The sequence below is a fragment of the Aythya marila genome (assembly GCF_965140915.1).
Source record: "Aythya marila genome assembly, chromosome: 5".
Lineage (NCBI taxonomy): Eukaryota > Metazoa > Chordata > Aves > Anseriformes > Anatidae > Aythya > Aythya marila.
In genome coordinates, this window is record NC_139046.1 from 17,185,798 (window position 1) to 17,203,231 (window position 17,434).

General features: G+C 35.9%; 1 protein-coding gene across 5 annotated transcripts in view; it reads left to right on the forward strand.

Annotated features, from left to right (window-relative positions):
• TTC7B (tetratricopeptide repeat domain 7B) overlaps window positions 1–17,434 on the forward strand; it is a 135,972-nt gene that overhangs the window by 64,929 nt on the left and 53,609 nt on the right. For all 5 annotated transcript variants that reach the window (XM_082762487.1, XM_082762489.1, XM_082762490.1 and 2 more), the window contains 4 exons: window positions 21–138; window positions 336–393; window positions 3,741–3,813; window positions 4,617–4,777. In XM_082762487.1, the coding sequence (XP_082618613.1) occupies window positions 21–138; window positions 336–393; window positions 3,741–3,813; window positions 4,617–4,777 (410 nt within the window). The remainder of the gene's footprint in view (window positions 1–20; window positions 139–335; window positions 394–3,740; window positions 3,814–4,616; window positions 4,778–17,434) is intronic.

Below are 17,434 nucleotides of genomic sequence, written 5' to 3' on the forward strand. Positions count from 1 at the left end.
ATGTTTTATAATGTTTTCAGTTGGAAGAAGCAGAAAGATTTGCCAAAACAGTTGTTGATCTTGGAGACAAAACGTCTGAGTTCAAAGCAAAAGGCTACTTGGCACTGGGATTGACTTACAGTCTGCAGGCTACTGATGGTAAGATAAGAATAAACACTCAAATCTGGAAATTCTCATGTTGCCTAAAAAAGGATACCTATCAGAATACTAGACTTAATATTAAAACTTCTGTGTGCAGCCATTTTCCCTAGTCAATATATTAGCACTAGTTCAGTGAGCATGTGGAATGAAATCTCTTGATCTTGCATATCACTGATTAAATATATCCTTTTTAGCATCTTTGCGGGGGATGCAAGAGGTCTTACAGAGAAAGGCTCTTCTTGCATTTCAGAGGTGAGTGGGTGTTAATCTTTTCATTTAATTCTGCCTGTGTAGTGAAAAGCTTTATTATGTGTTAGAAAGGGACTTGTAAAAGACTGTAATGAGGATTTCACCTCTGGGAGTTTGCCTTCATGAGTACAGAATGTATTTCTTCAACATTCACTTCATCATTTTCTGCCAGAAATACCTAAATTGATTCATAAGGATTTCCTTTTATTTCATTTTAAAGACATTTGTGTTACTGTCTAGTATAAAATATTTGCTTAGAGGAGGATTCTGTTCTGATCTAGAAGGAAATAATACTACGATGCAAGGTTTTAAGTCATGATTCAGTGTGATAACATTTCTGGAAGAGGTAGTTGCTTATCAGGTTATATAGCAGGTTATCATTATTTATGCCAGTACAGGCAGAACGATAATCAAGGCCCTACTGCTGTGGTTCAGGGGTGAAGTGCAGGTTGTAAGCCCAGACAAGAAAATAAGTTTTATCTGGAGATTTAATGGTGTAGGCAGTGACATTGCAAATGCCCAGTCTTCCACGTGCCTTACACAGAAGCAGTGCTTTTGGAGGTAACAATAGTTCATTCACAAGAGTTTGACTCTACAAATGATAAAGAGATGAAAGAGAACATCTTTACCCTAATTACAGAAGAAACAAATCTTGATGGCATAACCAGCAGAAGAGCTGCAACATTTAACTACGCCTCTTTTTATGTTTCATTCTCTGCAGCTGAACAATAAGCCTCTTGATGCCTTCTTAACTGCTTGGTTTCAAAGACTTCCGAGCAGTGATAGGTGCAAGCTGAAATCTAAAAACATATCTAGCAACTCTTCAACAAACCATTGCATATGTTCTCTAGCTATGTAGGTTGAGCAGAACTTTAGTTTTGTAGTGATGTGGATCTTTGAAATATTTGTACTAACTAGCAAAATATAAATTTATACACAGAAAATTTGGAGGACATGGGGATTAATTACATCTGTTTTCTTTGCATCATCTTTGTGATTCATTGTGTGTGTGGGTTATATACATATATATGTTTTTTTGTTGTTTTTTTTTTTTTTAAGTTCACGCAACCTCTTAAGAACACTGTTTAGTATTTAAGTGCACATTCAAGAGTATTGGTATTCAGTTACATACTTGTTCTTTCTGCTGTCTTTTCTTAGAATTAACCTGTACATACACTTATTTGAAGTGTCTTTTGAAGGTGTTAGTAATACATAGGGTGTATGTTTTCAAAACGCTAGTGAGTTGTTATTGCTGCTAGCGATGATTACTGATGAGTAGTTTACATTCCACATATGATCTTGAATAGAATGGTTTGGCCCTTGAAGAGAATGTAGTTTCTGCATCTTAAAATTCTATGGTTATCTCCTATGAGAAAGGAGAAAGTATGTTTTGTGAGGGGATAGTTTTGCATATTAATATGTTTCTCCATTTGTGTTCACAGAGGCTCACAAAAGGAGTCTGATAAATCTGCTAGACTGGGAATATGCTGCAGTGTGGTTCATAGCATTGCTAGTTGCTTGTGTTGATGATTTAGGTATAGGATGTTACCTAAAATTTGTTCCCACACAGAGTGGGAACAAAGCTAAGCTTACCAGAATCATGCCCATTTTCCTCTCACGCTTCTTAAAAAAAAAAAAAAAAAAAAAAAAAAAAAAAAGAGATGGAAGCTGAAATTCTCCATTCATCTCCTACACAGTTTATAGAACAAGCAATTGTACTGGGATCAGTATTCTAATCTGTCAAGTTTTTGTTGTTGTTGTTTTGATTTTTTATTTTTTTTTTCCTTTTTAAATCATTTGCTTAGAGGACCAATTCCTGAAGAAACAGAAGTCTGAAGAAGTTCAGTTTTGTGCAGGGACCCTTTTCTATGCCATATTTCAAGGCCATCACTTTGTGACATTGGCCATTTGAGCAGGCAGTTGTTGCCATCTTTGCACAGTGCTGAGGGGGTGTTTGCTTCGCTAACTTCTTTTGGAAGACTTTCAGTGCTTTTCATGTGGTTGGTGTGAATTGGAGAGTTTCACAGAACTTGCCAAATTTTTGATAGATAGTAACAGCTTTATTCTTTCACTGGCTGAAGCTTGGTGACTGAACCAGTACTCTCCAAGATAAAAGATGAAAAAAGAAAAAACAGAAAACAAACAAACAAAAATTCCTACACTCTGCTAGGGTTTCATATTTGACTCTAATTTTGAAATTAGAGTTAAGTTCAATAAAATATAAAGAAGCCCCCTACTAACTTAAGCTACATTGATATGTGTTAGAGTAATTGCTAAACTAATGGAGCTGTCTCTTTGGACTTGGGAAGGCAGAATTGCACCAGCAGAAGGTTCCTTTTGTGATTGTTATGAATTAAAGGTTAATTTTGTTTGCTCCATATGAAGAAGACTGATTAGATGTTCTGAAGATGATTATTGCACACTACTTCTACCTGAGCCTGCATTAAAAGAATACATCAAATATAGATTAAATGTAGTGGCACTCCTGCTGCTCAGTGTTCACTACACATCATTTTGGGGTATAATGATCAGGTTTCTTTGTCTATGCTGAAGCTCCCACCAAAACAACAACAACAACTTATCTTACATGGGAAGGGCTGTATTACAGTGTATTGCAAGAACTTTTTGTGTGGGATTTGTGTCGATATGAACAATAGAAATTATGTGCATTTGACCTGAATATTCAAATCAAACAAACATTAATAAAAATGTGGGAAAATATTATTTTTGTTTTGGTAACTGGGGTTTGCAACAGCAGTAATCATCAACATTTTGGGAGTAAGTGTAAAATATTAGAATAAATAAAATTCAGGTCTACTTTGTTGCTACTTTTCCTCTTCAAATTCTGTGCTTCAGAACCATCCTGGTCAAGGGCAGTGTGATTGCTTGGGTACTTCTCATGCAGATGACATCATTCTTGTCTTTGAAGGCACATTGATGTGTTTCTTTTCTGTGTGTATATGTAAGAAATCTCTGCTTAATGAATGTTTATTAAAACTTAGTTACATATAGTTTTGGAGTATATTTTAATTAAATAATTATTTTGTATTGCTCATTTTAAAAACTTATACTAAAATTACATAATTTGTTTCTCCAAAAAAATGATACTTTGGGTCATTTATATGAACCCAAATGCATCCCTTTAAATCAAAGATGATTGAGAAGTACAGGAGAAGTCACTGTAATGAATACCAGGTATATAAAAATACCAGTATAAATGTAGTGAAGAGATCTGAACATGCATACATGAATATATATGCATTTGTAGGGGTGTCTAACCTGTATTAACAGGAGAAAAAAAAACCACACTGTTGTTTTTGTTTTGTTTCTTTGTTTTTGTTTTTCTCCAGGGCTCACAGTTTGTCTCCAACAGATCATCTGGCAGCTTTTTATTTGGCACTGCAGCTTGCCATATCCAGACAGGTTAGTTCTGTTTTAGAAGAGCAACCTCACATTGCCATATGAACATTAAAGCATGTATCTGTTGGTGGATGCTGATGAAGATTTCTTCAACAAAATTGTGGTTTTCCTTGTGCATATATGCATATATATTAAAAATATATGGATATATTCTCTCTGAACACCTTTGGTTTTATATACTTCTCCAGACTTCTGCCACAGTATTTGCAGCCCAAGGATCAGAAATAAAACATAACACATTCAATCTATGTTTTTCATCATTAATGGTGCTTGGCAGAGAGTACCAAAGTCAATTTTTTACCATGTTTTTACCTATTACGTGTGATCTCTGTTTATGGATTATCAAGAGAGTGGGACTCTTGAATATAGTCTCTAACAATCTAGACAGTGCTTAAGTATTCAGTATCTGATAAGATACATGCCTTTTCTGAATACTTTCAGAAGATTTGGTTATTGCAAACAGAATTAGAAAGTAAGACTATAATTGGAATTAAAATATTTTCAAAGTCATGGAGAAATACAACCTGTATTTGGAAAAAAAAAAACCTGTAAGCTAATATTTTAAGAGGCTGAAGGGAACTGTTTTTTAAAACTTATTTTTCTGTCTTATTTTTCAGGGTTAATATATTATTAAACTTTTGCAGATCATTGTAGAACATCAAGTCTATTTTTACACTGATGAAGAGTGTTCTACAGGAGTCTATCTTGGTGAACAGTGTGAAAACGTTAAATACATGTAATCAAGTAATAAGAAAGACTTCTAATACTGGTGCTTTCTTTTTCTGCTTTTTGTTTTTTTTAATCAGATACCAGAAGCTTTGGGTTATGTTCGTCAGGCTCTGCAGCTACAAGGAGATGATGCTAACTCTCTTCATCTCCTTGCGCTCTTGCTATCAGCCCAGAAACACTATCATGATGCTTTGAATATCATTGATATGGCCTTGAGTGAATATCCAGAAAATTTTATGTGAGTGAATGTTGTGTTTGCTTTCTGTGTTTTCTCTCATATTTTTCATAGATGCTTATATCATTCATTTTGAAAGACAATGGATTTGAAATTGATCAATTTTTAAGCTTTTTACAGCATTGTTCCCTCCTGACATTTAATTCAAGTCTGATTTTTATTAAAGGCTTTTTAAATAGTGATTAAGTATTTGGTTTTGGAAGGGAGGCTAGAGCTAGATAGCTGATCTTATTTTGTCTTTTTCCATGTACTGCTTGTTTCAATGGTTTCTCCCTGTTATATGCTTTAAGAGTATTTTCCTGTCTTCTGTTTTTATGCAATGTTCTAAGCAGGATAAACAGGACATTACTATTGGCTAGGGGAGATTGATCCCATCCTACAGATAACTCTGTGCATGTTGTATGGATTCTGAGTTCTTTTTAGGTGTTTCCAGACATGCTTCATGATTTGAGAACTATCTAGCAGTTCTCCTAAACCTGTCTGTGCTTTCTTCAGGCCTCTGATGGATCTCTGTCAGTAAATCCAGGTTAGAAAGGCAAATGAAGCATCAGACATCGAATTTTTTTGGTTCATCTTCTGCCACTTAGTGGAATCATATAAGGCAAAGAACATGCTGCTATATCTCTCAGAATAATTAATAATCTAGAAGAAGTATATCTGAAACTTCTCTCTGTTTTAATAGAAAAACAAAGGATCATTCAGTAAAATGCTTAAAATTACTTACGAGCATTAGGCAGATAGTTATGGGTTTTTCAAGTATGGTTCGTGTCCTTTCCATACTTGTTTGTATCTACATTTTGTGGTTAAATGTGTTGCCTGAATTGTTTTGTTCTTTCTAAAGTTCTGGTAGTTCTAGTAAGGCATGTAGTTTAATGACATGAGTCATAATTGTGGTTCTACACTGTTAGTCCTGTTACATAACACAAACACCATGGTGATACAGTGTGCTACGTTAAAACCTGCTTGTGCAGATCAGGGAACTGGAGAGAATTATCTTGGCAGTAGGAATCTACATCAGATGTACAGCTGCTGAATTCAAGGTGCATCTCCAGGCAGTCTTTTAGAGTCTTCTCTTTGGTGCTGTCAAATTGATGCTGGTTCCAGAGAGGTTGAGGATATGACTGAGATCTCTTGTGTGTGCTCTGCAATTGATGCTGACAGCCAGCCAAACACATCTGGTCAATAAGATAAATTTGGATTGACTCCTTCATGTAGCTGGATTATTTTTGCAAGGATTTATCAGCAAAACCTCATGTTTACAATCTGTTCTTGCACACTATATCTGGTGCTCTTGAAATAGTTGTCAGCATGTATGTATGAGCATATAAAATGTGAAACACAAATGCTTCCTGTACTGTTGATTCTATTTTTTATACTGCAGCTTCTTTAAAGAGCAGGAATTCATGGTACTTCCTAGCAGGCTGGGAAGAAATCCTTGTGTGTTCTTCTAAGGCTTGCTGATTTTGGGATATACTAAAACATTTTATTATTTGTCTTTGGTATTTTATCAGCTTTTGTAAACATTTCAAATCATAACGTTTTTTCTTTCATCTTTCAGTTATGTCTGCAATCCCAGTAAGCTAAATAGTACAAGGCTTTTCTTGGTATTCTCTTTATTTGTCAGAATCAAGTACCTAACTTTTTTTTTTTTTTTTTTTTTTTTTTTTTTTTTTTCAAAATTTGGTAGCTTTACAGTGTAATAAATCTGTACTGGGCAAATACTAAAGTAAAACATAGGGCATATGATTTAATTTTCTTCCTATTTCTTTTATTGTTATTATCCACATACCTCTTCATGCTGTAAATGCATTGTTACAGTGGGTGCTGTCCTGCCCTATTCATAACTGTATGCTATTTCTGTTTTGCTTTTCTTTGTGAAAAGAATCTAAGTTTTCAGAACTTTATTAACACTATATCTTTGTAAAATGCTAGAGGTTGCAAGGAAGTCATAGAACACACTGAGTCATACTGAGAAATCAACACTGTAAAGCATTCCTCTGTTGTAGTTAATTAGTAAATACCTGTCAGTTTTTAATCTTTTAAAATTGATACATTCCTAGAGTTGTTTCATGTTCAATGTTTGAAGTGCACTGTAAGCATACCATCACATACTGAATTATTGTTAACTTTTCTGAGGTATAGAGTTAGAAAGTTGCTAAACGAATGGAGTTGATCGGATAATGATTTTTCTCCCTGTATCCCTAGGTCACTAAGTAGAAAGATTTCTCAGAGCCAAAGACTTCTGTCCCATCATAATGTAACGTAGTGGAAGAAATAAACAAATGTTACACTGTGCTGTTAATGGCAAGATATAGCTTTATTTTTCAGTGGAGAGTTGTTTGTTCTTCCTTAGTCTATTATATTGTCAGCATAAACATGCAATCTACTCTGAGAACTTACAAAATATGGGGCCAAACTATTGGAAAAAAAAGTAATATACCTGTAAAAGTGAAAAAGGTATGTATTAATGTTTTCCAGAAATAATCAAAATACATGATTTTGGTCTCATTCACATCAAATGGCATTTGAACTCATCAGAAGTTACACAGTTTTCCCCCTATTTCATTAGACAACTTGTCCCTGTAGTATAAATGTGCAGTTCAGTTCCTTTTCATCTTGACAGGTTTTAAACCCACAGATGATGAAGCACGGAGGCCTGACCACCAAACTATAGGGTAGACTGTGTTCTCACTATATGGTGAGATGTTCCTTGTAAAGAACCAGGGACACGCTGCCTTGAAAGCAAGGAGAGAGTGAGCAGGAAGGAGCCACAGTATATCCTAAAGTGCTAGAGTAGTTAACTGTAAGGGAGTAGATGTGTATGTGAGTTCTTTGCTGCTTGGGTTTGCCTTGAATTTTATTTTAATCCAGTGATTGCCTACTCTGAGTGTATAAGCAGTCCCAGAGGTGTGCATTACCATCTGGAGGTGTATTCAAGATGATGCACGGCTGTGATAGTTTTGTTGCGTTGATACCTGGGGATAGTTTTCTTCTCGTAGTTTATTTCCACCAACACCAGCTACAGAGCTCTGCTTGTGGTAAGTGCATCTTTGCAGTGAAACCAATAGCATATACAGTTCTCAGAGATCATTTCATTATCGAGACCCAAGATAACTGCTATGCTCAGTTATTTCAAGGCAGTGCCTAGATATGCAGGATTCCAGTCATAAATTGGCTATAGTCATGTTTTATGGCTAATGTGTTGAGTTAAACTGTCTTGTACAGTGTTGACAGCTGACAGAGAAAAGCCAAAATGCTTTGGACACTCAGTGATAAGCTCTTGTCAAATAGACAAGTGGAGAATAGTTTTTGGGAAGAGGGCATTTTGAAAGTAAATCAAATCCTTCAGCTGTTAAGAGCTTTCTGCCTTTTTATAGGGTTTTGAAAACTTTTCTTGGGAATCTTTGCATTGTCTTGTTTTTGAACAAATGTCAATGAACAGATCTGCTTTGTTTAATGCTTTTAGGGGTGGGCAGAAGATTGAGAAATAAGTAAGCGTTGATTAATGTTGGGCTTGTACATCTTGTGCAATATACATAACATAGTTACATGTGCGATGTTAAGGAGCCTTATTTACAAATTCCTTTCCATGACCCTTCCCTGTCCTTTCACCTGCTTGTGATGAGGAGCCTATATCTTAGTGGTTTTTTGAATAGTATAAAATCTTGAAATAACACTTTTTTCTGCCCTACTTCATAGCCAAAAGAGACAGTTACGTTTCTTAATGAAATATTTTTGATACTGTTTTCTTCATCATAGCTTTTCAAGAGTACTCTGTCATTATTTCAAGTGTTGGGGCAGTTAAAGATGACTATAGTGCCTGAAATTAGCATAACTAGGCAAAATATATAATGAATATTAATAGCTAATTGTATGCTGAAAATTGAGAACTGCAATGGGTAGCAGCTGACAAGCTTTTGAAGTAGGAGAAGCAGGGAACAGCAGATGGGTTATTTGAGGAGTGTAAGCATGTTATTTTAATGTTAAGTACACTCAGAAAGGAAAGACATATGGTAGCAGGTTCGAAGACAACTGAAGACTGACTTCACAGTTTAAACATTTACATTTGTTGAAGTGTGATGGATTTTTTTTCTTCCAAGAATCTTTTACAGAAGCATCAGGCCTATGTATCACTACTGAAAATTATTAAAATCCTTTCCTTCATGTCCTTCAAGGATTCCTTCTGAGCTACAGTAGATTTCCCAGAATCACAGAGCCTATTAACCTTCCCTTCAGATTGTTGATTAACAAACTCATTTCTTGTTGTCCAGTAGGCATAACAGAAGAGCTGTTGGTACGTGCAATGTATGGTGGTAGGTGCATTGCTGTTCTGTGGGGTGGGTGTATTTATCAGCTAGAGGGAAGAAATTGCACCATTCTGTTTTCCCAAAGTTGGGGAATAGTTGCACTGTTATGTGTGGTGTTGGATGAGTTTACAATTCTTTTTTTCTTGATAAAGAGAACACTGGGAATTCTTTGAGAAAAGGGTAGTAATATAGGATTAGACAAGAAGTAGTGGTCCAGGGGCCTTGCCAAAGTCATGCCTCTGAAAAGGTCAGTGTATACACCCTTGTCAACTTCTGACAATATGCTTTATCAAATCCATTTCATTTTTATCTTGTCTGTCTTGGGAGTAAATGGGTTTGTTCTCAGGAATATTTGTGTAAGTCCTGAACAGAATCAACAGAATAGAACAGTTCTGTTGGAAGGGACCTTCAAAGATCATCTAGTCCGGCTGCCTGACCACTCCAGGGCTAACCAAAAGTTCAAGCACATTACTGAGGGCACTGTCCCAATGCCCCTTGAGCACTGACAGGCACGGGGCAGCAACCACCTCTCTAGGAAGCCTGTTCCAGTGTCTGACCACCCTCACAGTCAATGCATTTTCCCTAATGCCCAGTCTGACCCTCCCTTGGTGCAGCTCCGTGCAGCTCCCACCTGACCTGCCATCGGGTGCTGGGAGCAAAGAGCGGCACCTCCCTCTGTGCTTCCCCTCCTCAGGGAGCTGCAGGGAGCAATGAGGCCGCCTCTGAGCCTCCTCATCTCCAGACTGGACAGCCTAAGTGTCCTCAGCCTCTCCTCACAGGATGCTTCTGACCAGGTTTGCTGGACACTTTCAAGGACCTTAACATCCTTTTCATATTGCAGAACCCAGAACTGTACACGGTATTTCAGGTGAGGCTGCACCAATGCTAATTAGAGTGGGAGAATCACCTCTTTTACTGAAAGACAGTGTCATTTGCTTGTGAATTTTCTTTTTCTGTTAGGTCCCTCATTGTTTTTTCTTTTTCATTAGTTGTTATGATGTGCTTTCACAGAATGGTCCATTAAACAGGATGTTGTTGATAGGTAGATATTACTTCATGTAACAAATTGGTCATTGGCCTCAGGGTATTATCCCTGACTGTTCTATTTGCTAGGCATGGCTGGGCTATAGATACTTCTCTGGAACTTGATTGAAGGAGTCCCAGCTCAGGCCATGAGCTGGCTGCCGCAGGGTGTTCAAGGCAAGAAAACAGAAAGTTTTCAAGTATAACTAATTTGTTCTGGCTTCAGTCAGAAACTATCTTCATTATAGTTTACAGATTTACATTTTCTTAGGGACATTGAGTTCATAAGATGGCATACACCATGTATAAATACACCTCCACCAAAAGTCACAGGACTGACTACTGCTTTTGTCTGAAAAAAAGCAATGCTACCGCTCTGTGAATAAATATATAGGAAATCTTATTTTAAAGGGTGCAGTGGAGGCCATCCAATGCACAGTAAAGATACTTATTCGTGCTTTCCAGAAGATTCTTATCTTGTTATTTTGGGATCTGAGGGCTGTTTTTGTTGTATCTTTTGCCTGTTTGAGAGTCAGGCTTCCAAGAGCCATCTGAAATGGCTGTTTTTATTTCATCTGTGTTCCTATGTATATGGGCCTCCCAGTACTGGGGATTTATCCAACCAAAGTTGGAAGAGATTACCCTTCTGCTTTATTTAGTCACTAGAGAAATCTGTCACTTTTTCTGAATCTTTTGGATCAGGTTTCACACCTTCTAGTATTCTTGGTGATTGATTGAGAAATGCTTTAGGAGATTTTTATTATTATTCTTATTGTTAAATTGGATGCATTGCAGATATTTTAACGAAGTTTAGAATTGGTTTCTTGATCTCCTGTTGCCAGTGTTGGTGATCTAGTGATGCAGTTCATCAGATTTCCTGAAGGAACTGGACTGATAGAAGCAGCTGAAAAAATAATTCAAATACACATTGTGAATAGTTGTACTTGGTAACCTCCTCTCATTATTTGTTTTGCTAGCTTGTAAATGTGACTTGGGTAAAGGAGACTAATTCTCAATTGTTGACACTTAAAACAAAAATCAGGAGCAGATGTGATTAAGTGGGGAAGAGGAAACTGGCTTCAGGATAAGGAGACAAAATTTGATTGGGCAGCAATATCACAGAAATTCAAAAGAAATCATCAGGAAATAAGATTAATTTGTTCAGTTTATGTTTACATCTTTCCCGATAGTAAAACTTTCCTGAAAACTTAAGTAGACTGACTGTGCAAGGTTGCACATTGCAGTTTCAGCAGACACCTCTCTGAATTCATTTACTTACTTAAATTATGATGATAGAAGTGAGGCATGTAAAATCATTTAATGTAAATCCTTTATTAAAATATGCTTGTTCCACATTGTATCTAGCTTCATGTTGACATTCTTCCTGTCAGTTAATTTTTTGTAATTATGTCATCTTTTGTTTTGATGATCATATAGTTCTGATTTTGATATGGACACATCAGAAGCTGGAGATGCCACTGCAGCATGTGTTAATTCGTTTTTGTTTGGCACTCTTCATGAAAACTGAATTTTTGTTCTTAATTTGAGCTGTTCCTTTATTTGCTTCCAGACATTAGTTTTTGCATATTCTTTACTAAGCAATGTGTAGTACTAGTGCCTTCGTACTCTGGTGGTAGCTACTATAATCAAGTCACCTCTAAACGTCCTTTCTGTTGAGAATGTTCCTGATAGCAGGGCACGTTCTGTAACCTTTTAATTATGTGTTGCACTTGGGTACTACAGCCAGCATTTTCATCGTATGTAAACAGGAGCTGCACACAATACTTCCATATTGCTTATCATTGCTATCTACAAAGAACTATCTCCATTGGAAAGGATCGTGTTAATTATTTTGAGCATAATTGCTTCATTGGGAGTTTATGTCCAATTACCTATTTACTAGCATTCTCATTTGCTTCTCAGTCACTTATTTCTATGATGCGTTTCCACTTTAGAGTGCAAAGGCTATATTTATTCTTGCAACTATATGCTCTTTTTAAAAAGAATTCCAGCTTGAGAGCTGTTAATCTGTGCTACTGAAGAAATTGATTGGAAAGTTTCCTACTGTGCTGTTACAAGGATCTTTGCATTAGGAGAGTATATTACATATAAATTCGAGTCTCATTGTATACAAGTGGAATTCCTGAATGAAGGGTCTTACAACAGTCAACCTTACCTTCTCCTTTTAGAAAAAGCTACAAAATTGCAGACTGTAATCTGTTGTCAAATTCTGGACTGTGAATGAAGTTAACACTGTGAACTTCAGGATTTTCTTTTAACCTTTTTCTTCTAAACCATTTATTCATGAATAATTGCAAGGCTGTCAGAAGAACACTGGCTGATAACAATTTCAATTTCTCTTAGTATATGCTAAGGTTTGGCTTCTTTAATGATACCTATAATTTATATCAGAAATCTTTCCCGTGTATCTAATTGTTAAGTGCAAGAAGTGCACTTTCCTAAAACTTTGGGAAAGGTGAATAAATTTATATTCTCTCAAATCATAAACATTAAATAATATATGTTCAAAGTAAATTTTAGACGCACTTTGTACTGATTTCCCACCTTAATTACTGTGGCATCTGTCAGTTAATCTGATTTAATTTATACAATCTGTTGACACTGATGGCTTTGTTACAGAAATGAGCTGTGATTATATGAAGTGTGTGTGTAAACATAAGTTTACATCAACATAATTATCTTTTTGCTTAAGTTCAGCTCATTTGGAAAAAGTCTGTATCAAAAAAATTGTTCACTTTCAGACTTTGATATCATTCTATAGTGATCTGCATTGCCCTTTCTGTGATTTTATTCTTATTTTATTTATTTTATATAGGGTCGTAGTCTAACGTTTCAGAAGTCATACATTTAGACTTGGTGAGGTTTGCATGTGTGTTTTTAATGTAGTGTCTAGTTTTAGAAACAGAACACCTTCTCTTGGATTTTCCTAGCATTCCAGGATTTAAAGTTATGGGGTATGTCAAACGGGCACTTAAATGTGAAATCAATGTGAAATATTATGTGTCTTTATGCAGAACTTTGTTGCCTTTCTTTTGTGCTCTAATAAGTAATAGGCTGTAAGTGTTAACTATATAAAGTTTATTCTTACAGATTAAAAAGAATAAAAAGGATGTAGATAATATAAAGTTTATTATTATTTATGCTATTGTAGAAATTAATACAGTTGTTATCGAGTTGACTGTGCTTTGATGCTTTCTGTGTGAATATGTTGGTTGCTGTCATTTTTATGGGGCTGCCAGTATTTTAATTACTTTCCTACCACCTCTTAATGGTTGATAATGATGTAAAAATACTGTTAGAAATGTAACTCTTAACTTCACTTAGAAGTTAGAAATGCAACTATTGTACTACTTTAAAAGGTTCTCTTATAGCATATAAAATGTACTCAATTTATGCAGAACATAACATAAAGGCAGTTGTATTTTTAATCCTGCATTGTACACATGTAGATTAGATCTGTCCTTTCAAATTTTAGCTTCTTCAAGTGGGTTAGCTGTTCACTCTTGTGTATGTTGTGCTGAGTATGCTTAGCCTGACCTCACTGCATGCAGAGGAGTCTTTGAAGGGTTCTCAGCAAGGCTTCTGGCATGTTAAGCTGTAGGGCTAATATTTCTCAAAGCACATACTTTCAGTGATGGTATACCTCTTCCTTATGTTTTTCAATCCCTGAATCACATAAATAATTTATATAAGAAGAGAATAATAATGAAATTACTCCAAATCCTAATGGAAAATAGTGCAGTCTATTCATTTTTGGTCAGGATATAGGGATATGGACCCTTTAGAAGAAATCTAGTGGAATTAAAAATTTGCAACAGGAAGTTGCTTAGTCTGAGGAACCTTAGAGCGATTCCTGATTACTGCTATGATTGATGATACTGCTCTAGTAGGCTGATCAAGTAAAGAACACATGTTGTGTTGCCAAGATTTAAAGAAAGAAATGTGGAATGAAAGGCACGTCTCTTCTATATGGTAGTGTGTGGACTATAGATTTCCAGCTTTGGCCCATCCAAGCTGGTATGCTCATATGGTGCACAGCAACATGCAAAAATGACTTGCTTGATACCAAAAGCGAAGCAGCTGGCTTGGAAATGATAGCCGAGGTAAGTAATACCTGTTCACTGAAAGAACTAAGGCTTCTCTGTGCTGATAGTGTTACTTGTCACAAAGCAGAGATCAGTCTTCACTATAAATTTTTAATTCATTCTAGAGAGTAGGAATATCTGTAATGACTTAATGCCAGTATTTGACATACTGACTTGTCCTAATTGCCTGACATTATTGCAGCATCTGGATGTTTTGTTTCAAAAGTGAAACAGACTTGCTGAGAAGAAAGGAAGAGTTATAATTAAGACAGCAGTTTTGTTTTGCAGATTCATGTGTTCTTGACTGTGCTTCAAATGACACTGGTTGGTTGGCAGGGAAAGCTTCAGATTGTTTTAGAAGGATAGCTTATATTGATTGGGAAATAGAGCCTTATCGAGAACCTCGGAACTCACAAGGATTCCTTATTACAGCTATCCTATTCTATAGTGCTTTTCTTGAAGTCATTGTGTATATTTTAAGAACAATTAGGTTATTTGCTCCACCTCTTCTGGAGTCTGTCCAAACCAAACCGAGGAAGCAGTCTGTTGTACAATTTCATTGATAATCTTGAGAGACACGATTTCCATCCTGGATGTTTTGATAGTCTATATGGCCTTTATGTGCACTAGGCTTTGTGAAAACATTGTCCTCTGGTTAAATTGTTCTTTTCCTTTCATCTGTATTTGTAGATAGAGATTGCATCTCTTTTTGGCTTCTGTTTTGGTAGGCTGACTAAATGAAGTACTTTTCATAACCGGTAGTCTCCAGTCAGCTGATCACCCTCACAACCTTGCTCTGCAGCTGCTCCAATTAATTTTTTTTATCTTTGTGCGTGGAACTATTATACTGAAGATTATATATAGTTATGTATAGCATTCCAGATGTGTTCTCATGAGGCTATTGCACAGTGGCAGTTTCTTTCTCTGTCTGCTTCAAGTAGTGCTTTCAAGAATGGCACCTGCCCTCTTGACAGCTGTCTGACTGATGAACCTGGCCATTGGGCAGCTCTGGTTTGGGATAACTGTTACCCAGATTGCTTGGTACAATCTCTCTGTGTTATAATTTCACTGTGACACATTTTCCTGTAACAATGTTACCTAATTAATCTTCCTTTTATTTTGGATGCTATTTTTTTTTTAATGTTACTGGTTTGTGTCTTCTCTCTTGAAAGACCAGTGACAGTATGGTTGCTGTTCTCCAGTCATTACAGATGTGATATTTTCTTTAATGTTTTCACTGCCAGCAATCTTCTGTGTGAATCTTTGCACAGTTCTAAGGACGGGACTATTTTTGACTGTGTTAACTGTATTCGCTATTAAAGTGTTCCTGTCCTCCATTTTTCTTTGTTTTCGTATCTGCGACAACATAGATAAGGATTAGGGTAGTGGTGGTGGTGGGTTTCATTCATGATATTTTCCTCCTAATTAAGGACAAAAACAGTCCTTAAAGACTAATTTTTTATTTAATATCCTTTTCAGGGTCTAGTTTAGCTTTACTTTTTAACATGCACCAAAGATACAGCTTTCTGTACTGATCTTTCTTTCTCTTCTTTTTTCCTTTCTCCCACTGTTCTTGGTGTAGGATCTCTGCACATTTGATATCTTACTTGCACAATGTTATTGTTGATTGGCTTGTCAAACATCGAGTTTTACCTCCTTCAACTTCAGATACAGTTCCTGAAAAATTTAATCATCTTTCTGTTAAAGGGCAGACTTCTTTGTATCTCAGATGTCAAGTTTATCACACTATTCCTGTTGAAATTCAAAGGCCTAGCTATAAACCCATTTGTGATTTTTCACTCTTTATTTAAACAAAAATCCAGCAGTTTATGGATTAGGTTATAAGCAGCTGTTTTATAATGTCCTCATTAGTTAGTGAGAACAGTCTTAAATTTAATGGAGTCATTTGCCGCTTCAGTAACTATTTCATAAATGTATCAGCTGTTAGCTCCAAGAATAACTAAGACCTTCCACTTAAGAGTTTGATTTGTTCCCCATTTTGTCTGGATAATTAGTCTCCTAAAAAGATGCAATTCTCCTTTTTTTTTTTTTTTTCTTTTCTTTTTGTAATCTAATGTCAAAGATCTGTTTCCTTATGAAATACTGATGCTCCAACAAATGCCTTGCTAGTCTAGTTTCTTTAACAGAACCTGTTTTATCTACTTTCCTTCCACAAAGGATTTGACCCAAACAGATTGCTGTTCTTATCTGTTATATTTATTCCAGTTTCACACATCACTGACAGATATTGTTCCACACTTCATTTCTATTTTGAATATTGACTATTCCTCACTACTTGCACTCATAGTCACAAGTGCTGTTCCACCATGCTGTGGTTACTTTGTCATGTTTTGTGCTGCACTGTGTGCCAGTAATTTAAACATCAGATTCTTAAAAACAGACAGAACTAGATGACTTCATACTCTTATAAAACGTACAGCTTGATTTTCATCATCCTATCTCTCAGTTTTAATGGCATATTAAAAATGGATGTGAAAATTATTAGGACTGTCTTTTTTAAGCTTATAACTGTGTCAGTAATGCAGGCAGTGTTCCAGAAGAGTGATTTCCACAGATGCTTTTGTAAGTTGGCCTTACAAAAAAAAATCCTTTTTCAGATGATGTACCCCTCATGGCTTTGTAAACCTTCCTGATACTACTTGCCCCTGAGCTACTTGTTTATTTTGTTACTGACTCATACTTCCAGTAATGTTTCAGGGGAACTTGGAAGAATTAACTTTGAGAGACCTGTTCATCACATGGCGTGCCTTCTGCTTTTCCAAACTGAATGACTCTGATTCTTTCTTCCCTTCCTTCCCCCATTTGTTAAGTAAATGTTTAGTTGGCAGTTTTTCACTTTTCTATTAACATGCCTTTTGACTATTCTGAAATGTCTTAGTTATTCTGTGATTTATAGTCAAAATATTTCTCAGAGAAACTGCTCTCTGTGGCTTTACAGGTACAACTTTTTTCTATTCGAAATATTATTTTTGCTTTAGTCTGTAGATAATACCACACCAGAGTACTTTTTGTATGCTTTTTTTTTTTTTTTTTTCATTAGATACAGTTTTCTAGCCTTTATTACTTTCAGTTTACTGTTTCTGTTTTAGGAAACCTGCAGTCATGCAGGCCCCTCTATTGCTATAATGCATCAGGAACAGAGATTATGTTGTTGCATGTGTTCCAATTGCATAAAAAACATCAAATTCAGATGTGCTGCTTTA